The sequence below is a fragment of the Drosophila subobscura genome, chromosome J (assembly GCF_008121235.1).
Source record: "Drosophila subobscura isolate 14011-0131.10 chromosome J, UCBerk_Dsub_1.0, whole genome shotgun sequence".
Taxonomy (NCBI): domain Eukaryota; kingdom Metazoa; phylum Arthropoda; class Insecta; order Diptera; family Drosophilidae; genus Drosophila; species Drosophila subobscura.
Window position 1 is genome coordinate 2,852,285 of NC_048532.1, and position 16,310 is coordinate 2,868,594.

The window sequence follows — 16,310 nt, forward strand, 5'->3', positions numbered from 1 at the left end:
CCTTCCGCCCCCGAAAAAGGGCGAAAACCTCCCAAATCTACAAATTTGAAGATAAAAGAAAACTAAAAATGCCATTCCGTAGGGAGTGACCACCCCGTCCCGCAGCTTATATTTTTGTTTTACACATTCTCTCATTCACACTCTGCTTCGCGCAGTTTGTGGCCTCTGCCTCTGACACGTCTCTGCTTCTGCCGCGTCTCTGCCCTGACTCTGCAGTGTGCTGCTCTAGGGGAGGGTGGCGAGCTAAAGGAACGTGTTGGCGTGAGTAGTGTTGTTGATGTAGATGACAGATGAAGAAAAAATGTAAAATTTGACAAATAACCGCTAAGGTGCAGGTGTAGTACTGAGTGCCGGGTATAAAAGTTGTGACGCGTAAGAAGCGTCTCACACGTCTCTTCTCGTTAGGTTTGTAATGATGTTTCACTAGTACTGTGAGGGGCTTATACTTATGTGGAAACCATTCCAGATATTCAGTTCAAAAGAAAGTGAAAGGGTTTCAGGGTTTTAAGAGGACGGTGGTTTAAATGGCTACCCACTAAACACATAAATAGCCACAAATATTTATAGGTTTATAGATTTACATAGCATAATACTTGAGTCTCTGTGTATGTCTGAGTGCGTGATTGTAGTGTATAATGTATATTTTAATCTCTTAATGGGCCAAGACGCACTCGACATTCTTGTTCTATGGTTGGATTGATTTGTCAGAACCGAGTTGCACATATGTATTTTCGTACATCCTTTGAACGTACATTACAATAAATTTCCACTATATTCCAACGATATAGGAACTACACCGGGTGTCAAATTCCTTGGCATCACTTTCCGCTTGATGAGAATTTAAAGACGCCGCCGCTCTTCTTCTGATTCCGGCTCTCGTTCTGTATAGAAGGAAATGGATGTAGTATTAAGATAAATCATTGGATCGGTCTTTACCGGGACTTACCAGCAGGCGATTGCCAAATAGCATTTTAGCCTTGTCCTCGGCCTCCTGCGGGGTGGCCCGCTCGCCGGCCGATAGAATCGGCTGACGTTGGTGGATGTGCAGCTTCTGTTTGATGGCCTGCGAAAAGATCACACGTCTGCTGACTGATTTCATCGCCAGCAAGAGGTCCAGCCAGGTCCAGGTCACATTATGGTACTCGAGAGTGGGTATCACCAGGGAATAGTCTGTGATGTCCTCCAGATTCTTCTCTTTATTGCCCTTGTAGCTGACACGAACCGGCACCTCGGGTATCTTGATGTAGATGAACAGTTTGTTTTTCTCGGCGCGCTCCTTCATCTTCTCCACGTCGTCCTTCTCGATTTTCACATAGAACTCGGAATCCTTGACGCTCTTCTTGCTCTTTCCCGAGCGCTTCGAGGACGCAGACGACGACGAAGACTTGGCTTGTAAATTCGTTGTGGATGCCGAACTTGTGGAGGCGTTGTCGTCCAGTTCATCGATGACCTCCGTTTCCGACGCATCCCGATCTGGGAAGCAGAACTTCAGCATCGTGCTGTAGAACTTCTTAGTGATGGCTATGGTAATCGGCGCTACGTTAATCTCAAAGTGCTCCTTCACAGAGATGCCCCCGACGGGAGCCTTCTCCCGGCAGAAGATTCGTAGCACCCGCTTGTGGGTGTCCACGGGCATGTCCTTCTGTATCTCAGTAGCCAGCAAAACATCGCGATAAATCTCACGTGGCAACAGGTTCTCCATGCGTATGTTTCCCAGCTCGAGCAGGTGCTCCACCGAATCGTCGCTCTTCGACTTCTTCGTGTAGAGAAATGCACTCAGCACCAGATCGGCTATGCCAATCTGACCATCGGTCTCTGTGAGCCGCCACTGGGCGCGCTTGAAGCAGATTTCGTTGGCCCGCACCATGGTCACGGACTCGTCGGCCCGCACATTCGATATCTTGCTGAGCTGCGATAGCTGCGTCTCCTTGTAGCACAGCAGCATCATGTCGAGGTCCTCGCTGTACGTGTTGAGCTCCTCTTTGCTCTCGCGTATCTGCTGCTGGACGCGGTCAAAGTCCAGTCGGAGCTCCAGGGTGTCGCCCTCCTCGATGCGCTCCTTGCTGATCATGTGTATGTCCTTCTCCAGCGAGCGGATCTTCATCAGCAGACTCCTGATCACCGTCTGCTTTTGCTGAATGGGCCGCTTCTGATCCTCCGTGGAGTGCAGCTGCAGCTGGAAGCGCATTCTGGTCAGCTTTTCGGCTGCCTGCTTGCGCTGCGGCTCCACGTACAGCAGAAGATTGTTGACAATGTCCAGGATCATGGCATACTGCAGCGAGTTGGTGCACACATCCAGGTCGTGATGCATCAAAGTAAACGCGTCCACCGGATCGTCCTGCTTCTCCCAGGGCGACAACAGCTCCTCCGATGGGGGCGGCGGCACCTCTGTGATGCTGTTGGGGTCGATGGCATCTCCATAGCTCACGTAGAAGAACTCGCATTTGCACTTGGACACGATCCTTTGCAGCTGCACGGGCTGAGCCTCGCCCGAATTGTCGCTCAGGAAGGCACCGACTGTTTCGGAGACCACTCCGCCCACGCTACGACCGCTGCCCACCAAATGGGAGATATCCTCCGGCAAATTGTTGATCACGGTTTCGTCCTTGTCCTGTATGTTGTCCACCGTCAGCCACATAATCTCCTTTTCCAGCAGGGAGTTGTTGTCTCCCGCACTGACTGTCGCATAGTACTGCATGCACTCCAGCAGGCCCTTCCACGTGGTCTTAGAGATCAGCGATCGATCCCGCCAGACAGGCCGATGCTCTCGCTGCAGTATCTCCGCCTTGGCGGCACTGATGATCACATAGCCTGAGGTCTCGCAGCCCTTCAGCAGCACCTGAGAGTTGACCAAGCTAATAGACCAGTTCTCGTGTATCACGTCCTGGGAGGCGCACGCCTGCAGCCCCTGCAGTTGCAGTTCCCTGGACTGCGTGCTGTGGTCGTCACTGTAAACGTTAAACTTGTGGTCTGCCTCAGCAATAAGTTGCTGAAGCATAGCCGTGGCATGGATCTGGGCTGGTGGTTTCTTCAGCGATGTATTTGCATTGGCAACTGAAATGTAGATCGGTCAGCGGACTCCAATATCTAGCCGGACTACTACTCACTTGGCAGGACCTCGGCGCTCGTGTTGGACAGCGTGATGGTGCTGTCGCTTCGCTTGTGCTTCATCATGGCCGAATTTCCGCCCTCCTTTCGGTAGCTCTTTACCGCTTCGGTGGAGAGATTGTTCTTCAGCTTCTGCGACTTCATGAAGGAGTCGAACAGTGCAAAGGCCACGTCGCGATTACTCTTGGTCCAAGCGCCCTTTAAGTCGTACACAACCAGCTTGTGGGTGGGTGTCGTAGACTTTGCCTTCACATCTTCATCCGAAGTGGTTGCCGTGATGGGCATCAGGGCCTCGCGTCCATACGACACCTTGGCCACGCTCAGGAAGTAGAAGCGAACTATTTTGAAGGCGTCCGCAGCAGTGGCCAGGTTCTCTGAGCTGCTGTCCATCTTCTCGGTTACAATGCTCTTCAGCCAGATCTCCGCATCGTTCAGTTCGCAGTTCATGTAGACCGTGGACCAGTCCGCACGCGGTCTGTGGATCAGACCATCGTCAATGGGGTTCAGTGTCAGACAGTATTCGGAGCTGAATGAGACCCGTCTGCCGTTCAACTGGAAGCCCTTGTGCAGGGCATGGGACATCCAGTAGAGCACCTGAAATTTGTGCAGACACATCTGCAGATTGGCCTTCTTGTAGTGGCGACTCAGTGGCTTCTTCTTCGGTCTGACATTGTTGAACACAGGACCGCGTCGCGTGGGCCGTGTCACGCCGGAAAGTATTAGCTGGAGGCTTTCGAACCAACGCAGGGTGCTGCCGTAAAGCACCAGACTCGGAATATCGATCTCCACATCATCGCCGGGCTTTGGCTTGGTCTCAAACGATATCCAGATGTTTAGATTCAGCGATCGAAAGGCACGGAACGAGTCGTGCACCTGGTTGCTCGAGTACTCGGGCAACTTGTCCGGGGCACAGGGCATCACAGCATGGTGGTCATTCGGATTGGCCAGGCAGACCCAATTCAGCTTCACCGTCAGCTTTAGGTTGGGAAAATGAAGCAGGCGGCAATCGTCATAGCGGGAGGCTGTTCGTACCGTGACCTGTAATAATATTGGCATTCGAAACTAGAGAAACTCGAGACAGAAACTGGTCTGACACTCACATTCAGTTCACCCTTGAACATAATCTTTGCATTCGTCAAGACTATGCCACAATTGTTCCAAGTCAGCTCCATTTCCTCCGTGGTGTTGTAGGGATCTAGCGAGGCATGCAGCAGAATGGTAAATTGCTTGGCAATCAAAGTCAAGCGACCGTGCAGCAGAAGGCGCAACTTATCCCAGAACGGCAGCGGTGGAGAGGGGTCCTTCGAGGGAGCCGAGATCTTCTCAAAGCTCAGATTGCACTGCGCCATCACGGGCTCCCAGCAGGCTCCGAAGGCATAGCTACAGCTCTCCAGCTCGCAGTCAAAGTCGTGATAGAACTTCAGCGAGGGCATGCTGCGTTGAATCACATTCGTCCCAAAGGGATCTCCCACCTCAATATGGACATCACGTTTGGCCCGCTTCGAGCCCATTTGCTCGGCTCCACACAAATTTCCGTAGAGACGCATGCTCTTGACGTAGAACATTGGCTGCGGAAAGTCCCTGCGAGTCAGAAGATCAATTTTAGAAGAAATATGAATGGAAAGATATGATTGACTCTTACCTCAGCATGAACTTCCACTCTGAGCAGCTTATGTTCACGCCACGACACCAGAGCGTGCTGAACTCCAGTCCCTCCTCTGGCCAGGGGCTCTCGTGGTCGATCTCGCGCATGGTGCGTGTTACATTGTCGTAGCCGTGTATGGAGGTGTCTGCCATGGCCATGATCTCCACGTCTGTCATTATCCAGGCCAGCAGGCGGGTGCGCACGGGACCACTCTCCCGGATCTTCTTCGAGCGCTGGATATAAATTTCCGAGTTCTTTTTCACCAGGTTCGCATAAAGGCTTTCGATGGTGCCAGCGGGAACGAGCAGCCTCTCAGAGCATAGCTCGGCAATCTTTTTATCGAACAGGGACTTGCGCTTGAGGCTCTCCAGGTACTCGTCGACCAACAGGACGTAGTTGTCGCGTAGCTTCACCTCGAACGGATCGTCGCTGATCTCCAGCAGGAACTCTTTGATCTTGATCACCAAATCACTCGGCAGCGGTGAGTCCACGGTGAAGGGCTTTTTCTTGTAGTTATGCACCAGTTTAAGCCACTTGAAGTGGGACACGCACTCGCTGTTGATGGCATTGTAAAAGTCGTGGTCATACGGAAATATGGCCTTAAAGGAGCCAATTGTCGTGACCCATACCCTGTTGGAGGCCAGCTGAAAGCCAGGAAAGTTGAGACGCTCGTGGGTTAAGGCTTCTACGCGAGGCAACGACTGCATGTCCAGTTCCTTCACCGTGAAGATGTGCTGATCGTCGATCTTGACAAAAACATTCTCCGCATAGATGATGTGCCGCTCCTTGTGGCTGAAGAAGAGACCCTCCACAAAGAACTGCACCGAATGACGCTCAGACAGCTTCAGCTCGAAGATAGTGCTACGCTCTGCGGATAACTCAATCACAAGGCCGCCCTGGTGTAACTGCGGAGTCGGCGGAGTCTGTGCGGCAGTCGCTGGCAAGGCTAGCTCCGCCTTTAGATCCTTCATATCCCGCACCAAGGTGAGCAAGTGCATGTGCAGATTCGAGTTCCACATGGCCTCCGTGTTGCCGGGTATATAAATTGACAGATTTCCCAGCGTGCCCGGTACTTGTTCATGCTCCAGACGGATCATCTTGCAGGTGGCAAATACATCGGAGAAGTCTGTGAGGCACAACGAAGAGGCGGTCATGGAGCGCATTATGGCCATCTGGAATTCCTCCAGTTTGAGCGTGGTGAAGAGCTGCGACCGCGTCAGGTTGATTTCCGAGAAACTGACAAGCACGTAGACATTGTGATGGTTCACAAAGTAGGCCGTAATGTCCTTGATCTTGACAGAGACTCGCAACGAGGTAGATGATGGCTCGGAATGCGACAAATGCTCACGTATTGGCTGGGGCTGCTGTTCGGGGGATTTCCTTGGCTCCATTCCCCTGTACTGGCGCAGGCACTCCACAGATTTGACCACAAACTCCGCCAGCTGCATGCTGTACTCCGTGCGAAAGGTGTGAACCGAAATGTCCAGTTTGGTGGTGTTTGCATACGAACAGAGCTTGACGAGGCTCACGCCCAGAAAGAACGGGGAGCCCGGCGAGTGGGTCTTCTTCAAGTTGTTCGTGTCGTTAATTGAGTTGCCCAGATTGGACCACAGCGTCTCCACCATTAGCTCCATGCTCCATTGACGTTGGTTCAGGAGCAAATTCAGAAACTTATTGCCATAGAAGGAGCTGCGCTTCTCCTCGATCTGTTCCAGCAGGAACCGCGTGTGGCTGACGCTCATGGCTATGTGCTCGTCCTCCAGCTTCATTAGCAGCGACACATTGAACAGCTCTGCACAGCCTTTGACAACAATTCGCTGCATAATCCACTCCAGAACGCCACTGCTCTCGCCCTCTCGGCGCTGCTTCTCTCGCAGGCAACTTTCCGCTGCCTTGTCCAGGTACAGATGATCGGGCAGGGACTTTTGCTTGTGCATAAGCTGCAGGGGATGCACCTGCTGCTGATTACTGGAGCGCTGGCGGGCCAGGAAATTGTTGTTGACAAAGTCATAGATCTCGCTGTGGTTGTAGATAATTTGGAATGTCTTTAGCTTCACATACAGATTGAAGATGTCTTCCTCCAGCTAAAAAGCAAACAGAGATGGTTCATTTACAGATTTTGTACACTCTTCAATTTCCACAGTGTACTTGCCACAGAGTCTATGGTGAACTGCTCGACAAAAAGAAGCTTCTCATATTTGGTATCAATGTCCAAGTGCTTGAACACCAGCTTGGCCAGCATTGATGGCAGCAAAGTCTTCGCGTCCCTCACGCTCGAGTTGAATTTTCCGGTAATCTGCAATAAATAAGAAATATAACGCCAATCTCAAATGTTAATGATTTTGGGCTTTGCACTGCTTACGTGAAACAATTGCAGCTTGGCGCTGAAATCGTTTTGCGAGTTCTCTTTGACTGCCGAAAAGGTGGCCGCTTTGATGCTAAAATTAAAGTTCTTTGGTATAATCGGGGCCAGCTTCTCGTAGTTGTCATTGTCGTAGGCGGAGCTCTTAGACGGCTTGAAGGCGTCCTGCAGGCGCTTGGACGGCTGGCCAGGCGTTGTTCTTTCCTTGGCTTCACTGAGGAAGTCATAAAGTCCTCCGTGTATCACGGATTTGGCATTGTTGATGACCAGACTCAGCGTCTGTCGAGGAAATTTATCATATAGAAGAAAGCTAAGCAATACCCAAAGGTATACGGTCTACTTACATCCATGGATAGTGGTCCCTGGGCAAAGAGTGAAGCATCCAGGGTCACGTCAAAGCTCACCTCGCCCAGACACGGCCGAATGTTGTTGAGATTCTCCAGCGACTGGCGACGGGAACTGCAATGCCTTAGCATTTTGGCTTGCGCTTCGCTCAGAGCCGCATTGACGAGCAAAACTCGGGCGTTCTGAACAATGCTGCCATCTAGATGCAGCTCCTTTGCTGTGGCATGTATGAACCAGCCCGGGTCAAAATCATTGTTCATCAGAACCACCGAAATGTTGTTTATGTGCACGGCCATGAACTGGGCAAAGGTTATGATACTGGCCGGAACCTTGGACTCTCGAAAATCAGGCACGCCCTTGGCCGCGCCCTCCTTATCCCTATGCGTATTGAGGGTCTCAACGAAATCAACGCTGCCCTCATAGTGGCGTCTCGGTATGTCCTTGTTGATGCGTATGTCACGGATGTAGATGGACAGCAGCTTGGTCACCTCGGTTGTGAAGAAACTGCTGCGAAGACATACCTCCTCGATTTGCTAGAGACACGGTATCATAAATATTACAAAAGTATGGATGTGTGAATCATTGATCGAAATCGACTTACCACACCGAATCCACTCTTCTGGATGTTAACATTCTTGAGTGACAAGTAGGGAAACGAAATGCGCCCGATTCGTACTCTGACCCGAAATCGCTTTACCAAATACCAGCTAATTCCCGCTGGCAATATCCTAATCAACAGAAAAGTGTGTAAAAATAGGTCGGGTCGGTCAGGGCCGGTGGCGCGACGTTGCACTTACCAATAGACCAGGACAAAAATTAAAAAGCAGAATATTAGCATACGAATCATCATGCTTATGGCTCAATAACCATAGTGCCACAATATAATTTTGAAGTTGAGTGGTCCGGTTATAGGTTTATTTATTAAATTTATTTATTTATCAAACATGATACAGCTGGTCGGTAAGAGATAACACTATCGATGGTATCGATGTTTTTCTGTCAATGTTTCGCAAAAAAAGAAAGAGATGGTCTGATTGGAAAACGTAGCAGTGAGAACGAGAAAAATATACTCGTTGGTTTTGGTCTGGTGACTGGTCGAATCACAATGAATGTATATCGATTTATTGGTATCATCACTAGTCGAAAGTAAACAAATTTTGCAAAATTGCTGAAAATCTAAAGAGCGGGCATATAAATGTCGTTCCACTTAAGTACCAAGGAGCGTCTGCTTCTGCAAATCGACGACATCGAAATGATCGCAAAGGAACTGATCGAGCAGGCGCACCAAAAGATATCCAGCACGGAGCTCGGTGACTTGCTTGATTTGTTGGTGGCCAAAGACGAGGAGTTTCGCAAAATGCTTGAGTTGGCCGAGGAGCAGGCAAAAGTGGAGGATGCCATGGACAAGTTGCGTGCCAAGGTGGAGGTGCACGTAAGTCCAATCGATATTTAAAGATTATTAGCGTGCGGTGCCTGATTTGTTCTCTGTTTTCCTCTGCTCCACTTGAACAGGACCGGGAAATACAAAAGCTACAGAAGTCGCTTAAGGATGCCGAACTTATACTCTCCACAGCTATTTTCCAAGCGCGTCAAAAACTAGCTAGCATTAACCAGGCCAACAAGCGACCAGTCTCTTCAGAGGAGCTCATCAAATACGCCCACCGCATCAGCTCTGCGAACGCAGTTAGCGCTCCCCTCACGTGGTGCATCGGAGATCTGCGTCGCCCGTATCCCACCGATATTGAGATGCGGAATGGCTTACTTGGCAAGTCAGATCAAAACCTAAATGGCGGTCCGGTACCACATCAGAACAGCGGACTCACACCAGATGTTCATCGCGGATTATCTGGCCCTGGTGGAGCCGGCAGCGGAGGAGCTGGCGAAGTGCCGAACGCCTTCCAAAACCAATTCAACTGGAATCTTGGGGAATTGCACATGACAATGGGGGCTTCTGGCAATTCGGTAGCGCTGGAGACACGTGCTCAAGATGATGTGGAAGTAATGTCCACCGACAGTTCCAGCTCAAGCTCGAGCGACTCACAATAGGAGTGCAGAAAGGGCAGCAGATAAATTATTATAATTTCTTATATTATATAGCGTACAACTAGTTAGTAGGTATTCAATAAACCCAATAACGATCATAGGATTAAAGAAAATTTAACCGACTGGCCGACTGCTGTTCCAGCTACCAGACCCCCAAGCCAGAGTTATTCGATGCTGTGATGTTGGAGGGGTGCTCAATGACTGCTTTTCCCCAAGACCCCATCCACACCCTATACCGCAGGCTGGGTTGGTGTGAGAGTAGTGAGTATGTGGTGTAGGCGAGGTGCTGAGATCGTTTGGATATACTTTTAAAGACGGAAATAAATAGGAAGTTATAGGCATTACCCGCTGATTCCGATCGTAAATTAGATTGTTCTGGATTCGATTCTACCATACGATCATTGTTAATATACATGTTAACATAACATAGTTAGATAGTCAGTTAGTTAGTTCGACACGCAACTCTATTTTATACTACAACGCACTCTGTTCTCGATAGCTAAAGCTGCTATCTCCCTTTTGGACTGTCTATGTGGTGCGGAAAGAAGGAAAATTAATGAATTAATTAAAATTACCTCTCCTACCTAAATGCCTGTAATGGTTAAGAGAATTTAGGAGATATTTGTGCCACTGGTTTATATATTCCCGGGGGATAAAAATTCCACTGTTTTCTGGCAACGGTTTTGCGCAGAAACCTGTAAGAATTACTATTTAAAAAAACGAGAAGGGACGTGTGAGACGCTTCGTACGCGTCACAACTTTTATACCCGGCACTCAGTACTACATCTGCAACTTAGCGGTTATTTGTCAAATTTTACATTTTTTCTTCATCTGTCATCTACATCAACAACACTGCTCAAGCCAACACGCTCCTTTAGCTCGCCACCCTCCCCTATAGACACACACTGCAGAGTCGCGGCAGAGGCATAGGCAGAGTCAGAGAAGTGTCAGGGGCAGAGGCCATAAACAGCGCGAAGCAGAGTGTGAATGCTGCGGGACGGGGTGGGTTTGGCCACTGCAAATTTATTTCTTCATTGTGGCTATAATAATGATCCAATCGTATCCCAATTTGGTGATCTGATAGATATTGTCATTCCCTACGGAATGGCGTTTTTAGTTTTCTGCTATCTTCAAAATTGTTGATTTGGGAGGTTTTCGCCCTTTGCGGAGGCGGAAGGGGGCGTGGCTCATTTTTGAAATACACTTGTAACAGTGTGAGCATAGAGAAGTATGGATGCAAAATTTGGTGGCTCTAGCTCTTATAGTCTCTGAGTACTAGGCGCTCATCAGGACGGACAGACGGACAGACAGACATAGACTCGGCTATTGATGCTGATCAAGAATATATATACTTTATGGGGTCGGAAACGTTTCCTTCTGTGCGTTACATACAACCGTTATGTGCACAAATACAATATACCCTATTTACTCTTCGAGTACCTGGTTTAAAAACGAGAAGGGACGTGTAAGACGCTTCTTACGCGTCACAGCTTTTATACCCGGCACTCAGAACTACATCTCTACCTTAGCGTTTTTTTGTTGCTGATCAAGAATATATATACTTAATGAGGTCGGAAACGTTTCCTTCTGTGCGTTACATATATTCAGTCTTCGAGTACCGGGTATAAAAAAATAGGAGAGCTACAGTCTTTCTATGTTCTACAGTTGCCTTCCACCACAAAGTGTTTGGGGATACTTTTTAGATGTGTTCATCATATTTTTAGAATATCAAAATTTACTGCAAGCAATCTCTCAATCCATCAGAAAAAGTCGGTTTGGTTCGAAGCGTAAATAAAGTTCAATTTTGTCGGGTAGTGTTATCATATGTAGGAAAATAGCTGGTGAGGGATATTCTATCGATAGTGACTCATGGTGTATGAACTATTAAGGTGACGCGGGCCGATTGAGCGTTCATTCACTTTGTCAACTGGCTCTCGGAGCCAGCTGAATAGACGAATTATTTTCTATGTCTGGATTGGTCTGGATCCGTATTTTCTGTATCTTCTTCAGAATTTTGAACATCTTAGTCCTTATTCCATCTCTAATCTCTACTTAAAATCAATGCAAAAACAATTCAATCTGTGTTGGTGTTAAGACAAAGTCATTGCTAATGTTCAAAAGCAGCTGGTAAAATTGAAATTTAATATTTATTATAACAAATATGTTACACAAGTGCCCATACTATACCAGCAGCAAATTGTCATATAACGCAACATTCCATTCAAACCTACGTAACATTTAATGCTATATTTTTTTGGTTGACCTTTATAGTTTTATCCTTATTTTGCAATCAATCCAATTGTCTGGACGTTGATATGCAATGACTGCACATCAAGTGGCCCATGCGACACCAAGCCAAAGCCTGTTACGCGCAGTCAGGCCTGAAAATCAGCCAGTCTTGTGGAGCATACCATACTATGGGTTGGCCAGCAGCAAATTGTCATATAACGCAACATTCCATTCAAACCTACGTAACATTTAATGCTATATTTTTTTGGTTGACCTTTATAGTTTTATCCTTATTTTGCAATCAATCCAATTGTCTGGACGTTGATATGCAATGACTGCACATCAAGTGGCCCATGCGACACCAAGCCAAAGCCTGTTACGCGCAGTCAGGCCTGAAAATCAGCCAGTCTTGTGGAGAATTGAATGATGATTTGAGTAAAATTACCTTTTTAAAGCTGAGAGTCTTAACCAGCTGGTAATATTAAACAGAAGATCAAAGTCGAGGAAAATTATTTAAGATCTACGGTATATTTACAGTATATTTTGAAAATGAAAGGGTATATTTCGATATATTTCCGAGGTTCTGTCGGTATATTTGATCGATAATTCCGCGGTCACACTGGTCGCCAGTTTTACTTGACGCTGACGTTTTTTTTTGCTTTAAAAATGGAGGTGCAGCGTGTTTTATCTAACTAAGATGTGGCCAAAGTGTAGTTTAATGTTGGTGCATATAGCTAATTTAACTCGTGCGTGTATATACCCAACGCAAAGGCCTTGAAAAGATTGTCGAAAATTGACCCCAGTCAATCCGGAGTGTGCTGTGTGTGTGCCCGAGTATATTGGAAGAAGCGAAGAAGCAGCAGAGACGACTCAAAACTCAAACCAATTGCAATATATTAAAGTGGTCAGGGAGCCACCACTGTGGCACCCAGCACTCAAGTTACACACAACACATTTTCTTGTCCCTTATATTGTTGGAAAATTTGCAACGCGTGTGCATCATGGCGACATGATAGTTGTTTGGATTTATACACTGCACGTCTGAACTGAATTGTTATAGAACAAGATTAGAGCCGCAGAAGAAACCGGATTACTAGAATTGACGCGACCCGTTCCCTAATCCAAATAACTTTTCCCCAAACAAAACCAAACATGATGATTCAGGAGCCTGTTCAGGTAAATCAATAGCAAAAAACAAGCAGAAAAGAAAGGCAGAAAAACATTGATTTTAAACTCTCGCTCTATCTCTCTCTCCCTCTCTTTACCTGCCCCTTTTCATCAATCATGCAGGCAGCCATATGGCATTGCATGAACTACTACGACCACAAAGATGCTGTCTTTTTGGCGGAGCGCCTGTGCTCGGAAGGTTTGTACTGCTGCAGCTTGCTGGCGCTGGCGGCCTTGGCGTGTGTGTCAAGGCTCTTTGTGTGGGTGTGTGTCTAATGCTTTATTCGCTCTATTTTGCTTGCAGTGGAATGCGACGAGACGATATTTCTACTGGCCACCAGCTACTTTCGCTCTAATCTCGTGCACCAAGCCTATTGGCTGCTCAAGGAGAAGGGACGCCGATCGGCCCAGTGCCGCTTCCTGCAGGCCAAGTGCGCCTATGAGCTGAAGAAGTTTGCCGAGGCCGAGAGCGCTCTGATAACCACTGGCTTTGCGGACGCGAAAAACTTTGAAGAGCTGCAGCGTGACTTTGGCGAACTGGCCTGCTTTGCCTACCAGCTAATAGCCCAAATTTGCATAAAGACCGAGCGCAACAAGCTTGCCGTAACTGCCCTGAGGCGGGCCCTGAAGCTGAACCCCTTCATGTGGCACGCCTTCGCGGATCTGTGCCTGCTGGGTCAGGACATCGACACAGCGTCAATATTCCAAATCCAGAGCACGGATGTGTTCAACACCTGCCAAGGCAGCAGTGCCAATGCCACTTCCATGGTGCTATTTGGCAACGAGCAGCAACAGCAGCAGCATCAGCAGGTACAGCAAACGGCTCTGGAGAATCTACTCACAAACATAAGCAATAGCTCCAATTACGTTTGGACCACACCGGTGGATCATCATCAGCAACAGCAGTCACAGCAACAGCCACAGAATCAGAACCAGCATCAGCTTGGGATAAACAACAGCAGCAACCTGATGACGCCCATAAACAATAACAACATCAACAACAATCTCAACAGCTCCATGATCATTCTACGTGGTGGAGGCGGAGGTGCGACCCAGAACTCCAGCATGCTGGCGATGTTGGAAGATACGCCCATGGGCTGTCCCCAAGAGACGGGTCAACAGCAGCAGCAGAGTCAATTGTACGATGTCAGCAGTGGGACTCCGTTTCGTAAACAATTCAAATACCTATCCACAATCTCGCCCACCACTCCCAGCTTCGGCGTATGGCCCTTGACAAGTCCCTGCACTGGAAGCGATGGTTCCTTCATCGGAGGCGGTGGCAGCGGCAGCGGCAACGGAACCATTACTCCTGTCATGAATATCACATATTCCCCCGTGCCCCAAATGCTGGTCGAGGTTAACCAGGAGCCCAAGATGATGGGCAAGAAGCTAAAGACGCATGTGGGGGGACTGATAAGCCGCAAGGACAGCAGCAGTAACAGCAACAAGCCCGCCGTCTTCACCCAAACAGGCAATATAACGCCGCGAACGCCCAACAATAATGTGGGAAATGGCAATAATCTTAATGTACCGCCCAATCCCAACGCCGCTGTGCGTCGCAGCTCTCGCCTGTTCAGCAACTCCGCCTACTCTGTGAAGGAGAACAACAAGTCGCCGAACATAGGCAACAATAAGTTTGTGCAGCCACGGTCGCCGCCCAGGAAAACCAAGTCCCGCATGACGAAAATCTGCCTGAACAACGAGCTGATTGAGGAGAAGGCCAGCCACTTGTCGGACAAGCTGAGCGAGAAACAGGCGCGCAAAGAGAAGGTCGAGACCATTACGTCGGCGGGAAACAATAACAATAACCGCAGTGCCGCCGAGGAGGCCAAGGTGCTGCTCAACAACAGCCTAAACAATGCCCAGACCATGGCCCATCAGCTTCTGAGTCTGAAGAAGCAGTCGGCTGACGGTCTCATGTCGCTGCTGCGCGATCTGGCCGAGGCCTACAAGCTGCTCTCGACATTTCAGTGCAAGGCTGCCATTAAGCAGCTAGAGACGATACCAAAGCATCATTTGAATTCCAGTTGGGTGCAGTCCCTGATTGGCGTGTGCAGATACGAGATGAGGGACTACGAAGCGGCGGTAGTGCTCTTCGAGGGCATACACAAGGCGGAGCCATGTCGCCTGGACTACATGGAGATCTACTCGACATCCCTATGGCATTTGCAGAAGGAGGTAGAGCTTTCCTCGCTGGCCCAGGACCTGATCAGCCAGAACAAGAACAGTCCAGTGACCTGGTGTGTGTCTGGCAACTGTTTCTCCCTGCACAAGGAGCACGAGACGGCCATTAAGTTCTTCAAGCGCGCCGTCCAGGTGGATCCCGACTTCGTATACAGCTACACCCTGCTAGGCCACGAGCTGGTGCTCACCGAGGAGTTCGACAAGGCCATGGACTACTTCCGAGCGGCCGTCGTTCGGGATCCCAGGCACTACAATGCATGGTTCGGCATTGGCACCATCTACTCCAAGCAGGAGAAGTACGAACTGGCCGAGATCCATTACATGAAGGCCTTGAAGATCAATCCCCAGAACTCTGTGATCCTGGTGCATATCGGGACGATTCAGTTCTACATGAAGAAGAAGGACCTGTCGCTCCAGACCCTCAACACGGCTGCCACGCTTGATCCGAAGAATCCGCTGGCGCGATTCCATCGGGGCTCGATATACCACTCGCTGGGCAAGTACCAGGAGGCTTTGCGCGAGCTGGAGGAGCTCAAGGAGATTGTGCCAAAGGAATCTGTGGTGTTCTATCTCATTGGAAAAATACACAAGACTCTGGGCAACATGGACCTGGCCCTAATGCACTTCAGCTGGGCCACAGATCTCGATCCCAAGGGGGCCAACAATCAAATCAAAGATGCCTTCGACTCGATGGCCCACCCCAGCTGCTGTACGGCCAACACGACTGCCCTCGATGTCGATCTCGAGCCCACATCCGAGCGATCCGATGACTCCACGCAGGCTCAGCAGGATGTCAGCTACGACAGTGACTATTAAATGGGTCTGTGACTCCTGATGCGATGCTGCCATGTTGCGATGCTGATGCGGTTGTACATACATTTACGTTGAAAAAAAAAACAAAGTAAAGCCACGATTGCTGCTGTCGATTGTCGTAAAAGTAGAAGAATGGGAAGGAAAACCAATTATTGAAGTAAAATAAAGTCTAGATATCGTTTAGAATTAGTTACTTAAAATATACAACAAACAAAACAAAACAAAACAAACGTAAAAGGTTTAAACAAAATTGTGCACTCTGAAAGTCTAAGGCAAAAATAACATAACATAAAAAACAAAAAAAGAAAAACAATCAGAAAAACAATACATATTAAATACCAACTAAAAGAATACAGAAAGAAATTGCTACAAAAGCTTCCCGATACTTCTTTGTGGCCCGAGGGCGCTATTTTC

At 48.6% G+C, this 16,310-nt stretch overlaps 3 protein-coding genes across 4 annotated transcripts; 2 read left to right on the plus strand and 1 right to left on the minus strand.

Annotated features, from left to right (window-relative positions):
* Positions 1-499: 499 nt before the first annotated feature.
* LOC117893908 (protein KIAA0100) lies at positions 500-8,416 on the minus strand. Its single transcript, XM_034800686.1, has 10 exons — positions 8,258-8,416; positions 8,062-8,188; positions 7,460-7,993; positions 7,116-7,394; positions 6,906-7,049; positions 4,751-6,837; positions 4,209-4,689; positions 3,108-4,146; positions 947-3,054; positions 500-881 (listed from the first exon to the last, which is right to left on the minus strand). Exons 1-10 carry the CDS (start codon positions 8,308-8,310, stop codon positions 819-821), a joined length of 6,915 nt encoding a protein of 2,304 aa, XP_034656577.1. The 5' UTR covers positions 8,311-8,416; the 3' UTR covers positions 500-818.
* Positions 8,417-8,583: 167 nt separating this feature from the next.
* LOC117893916 (mediator of RNA polymerase II transcription subunit 4) lies at positions 8,584-9,616 on the plus strand. The gene is made up of 2 exons (XM_034800698.1): positions 8,584-8,892; positions 8,973-9,616. Exons 1-2 carry the CDS (start codon positions 8,656-8,658, stop codon positions 9,504-9,506), a joined length of 771 nt encoding a protein of 256 aa, XP_034656589.1. The 5' UTR covers positions 8,584-8,655; the 3' UTR covers positions 9,507-9,616.
* Positions 9,617-12,346: 2,730 nt separating this feature from the next.
* On the plus strand, positions 12,347-16,192 carry LOC117893910 (cell division cycle protein 27 homolog). Of its 2 annotated transcripts, XM_034800691.1 has the most exons (4): positions 12,347-12,908; positions 13,023-13,098; positions 13,204-13,709; positions 14,028-16,192. In XM_034800691.1, the coding sequence occupies exons 1-4, from the start codon at positions 12,885-12,887 to the stop codon at positions 15,897-15,899; spliced, it is 2,478 nt and encodes an 825-aa protein (XP_034656582.1). In that variant the 5' UTR covers positions 12,347-12,884; the 3' UTR covers positions 15,900-16,192. The 2 variants fall into 2 exon arrangements, with proteins under 2 accessions (XP_034656582.1, XP_034656581.1); XM_034800690.1 differs by having other exon boundaries at positions 13,204-16,192.
* The last annotated feature ends 118 nt before the right edge of the window (positions 16,193-16,310 follow it).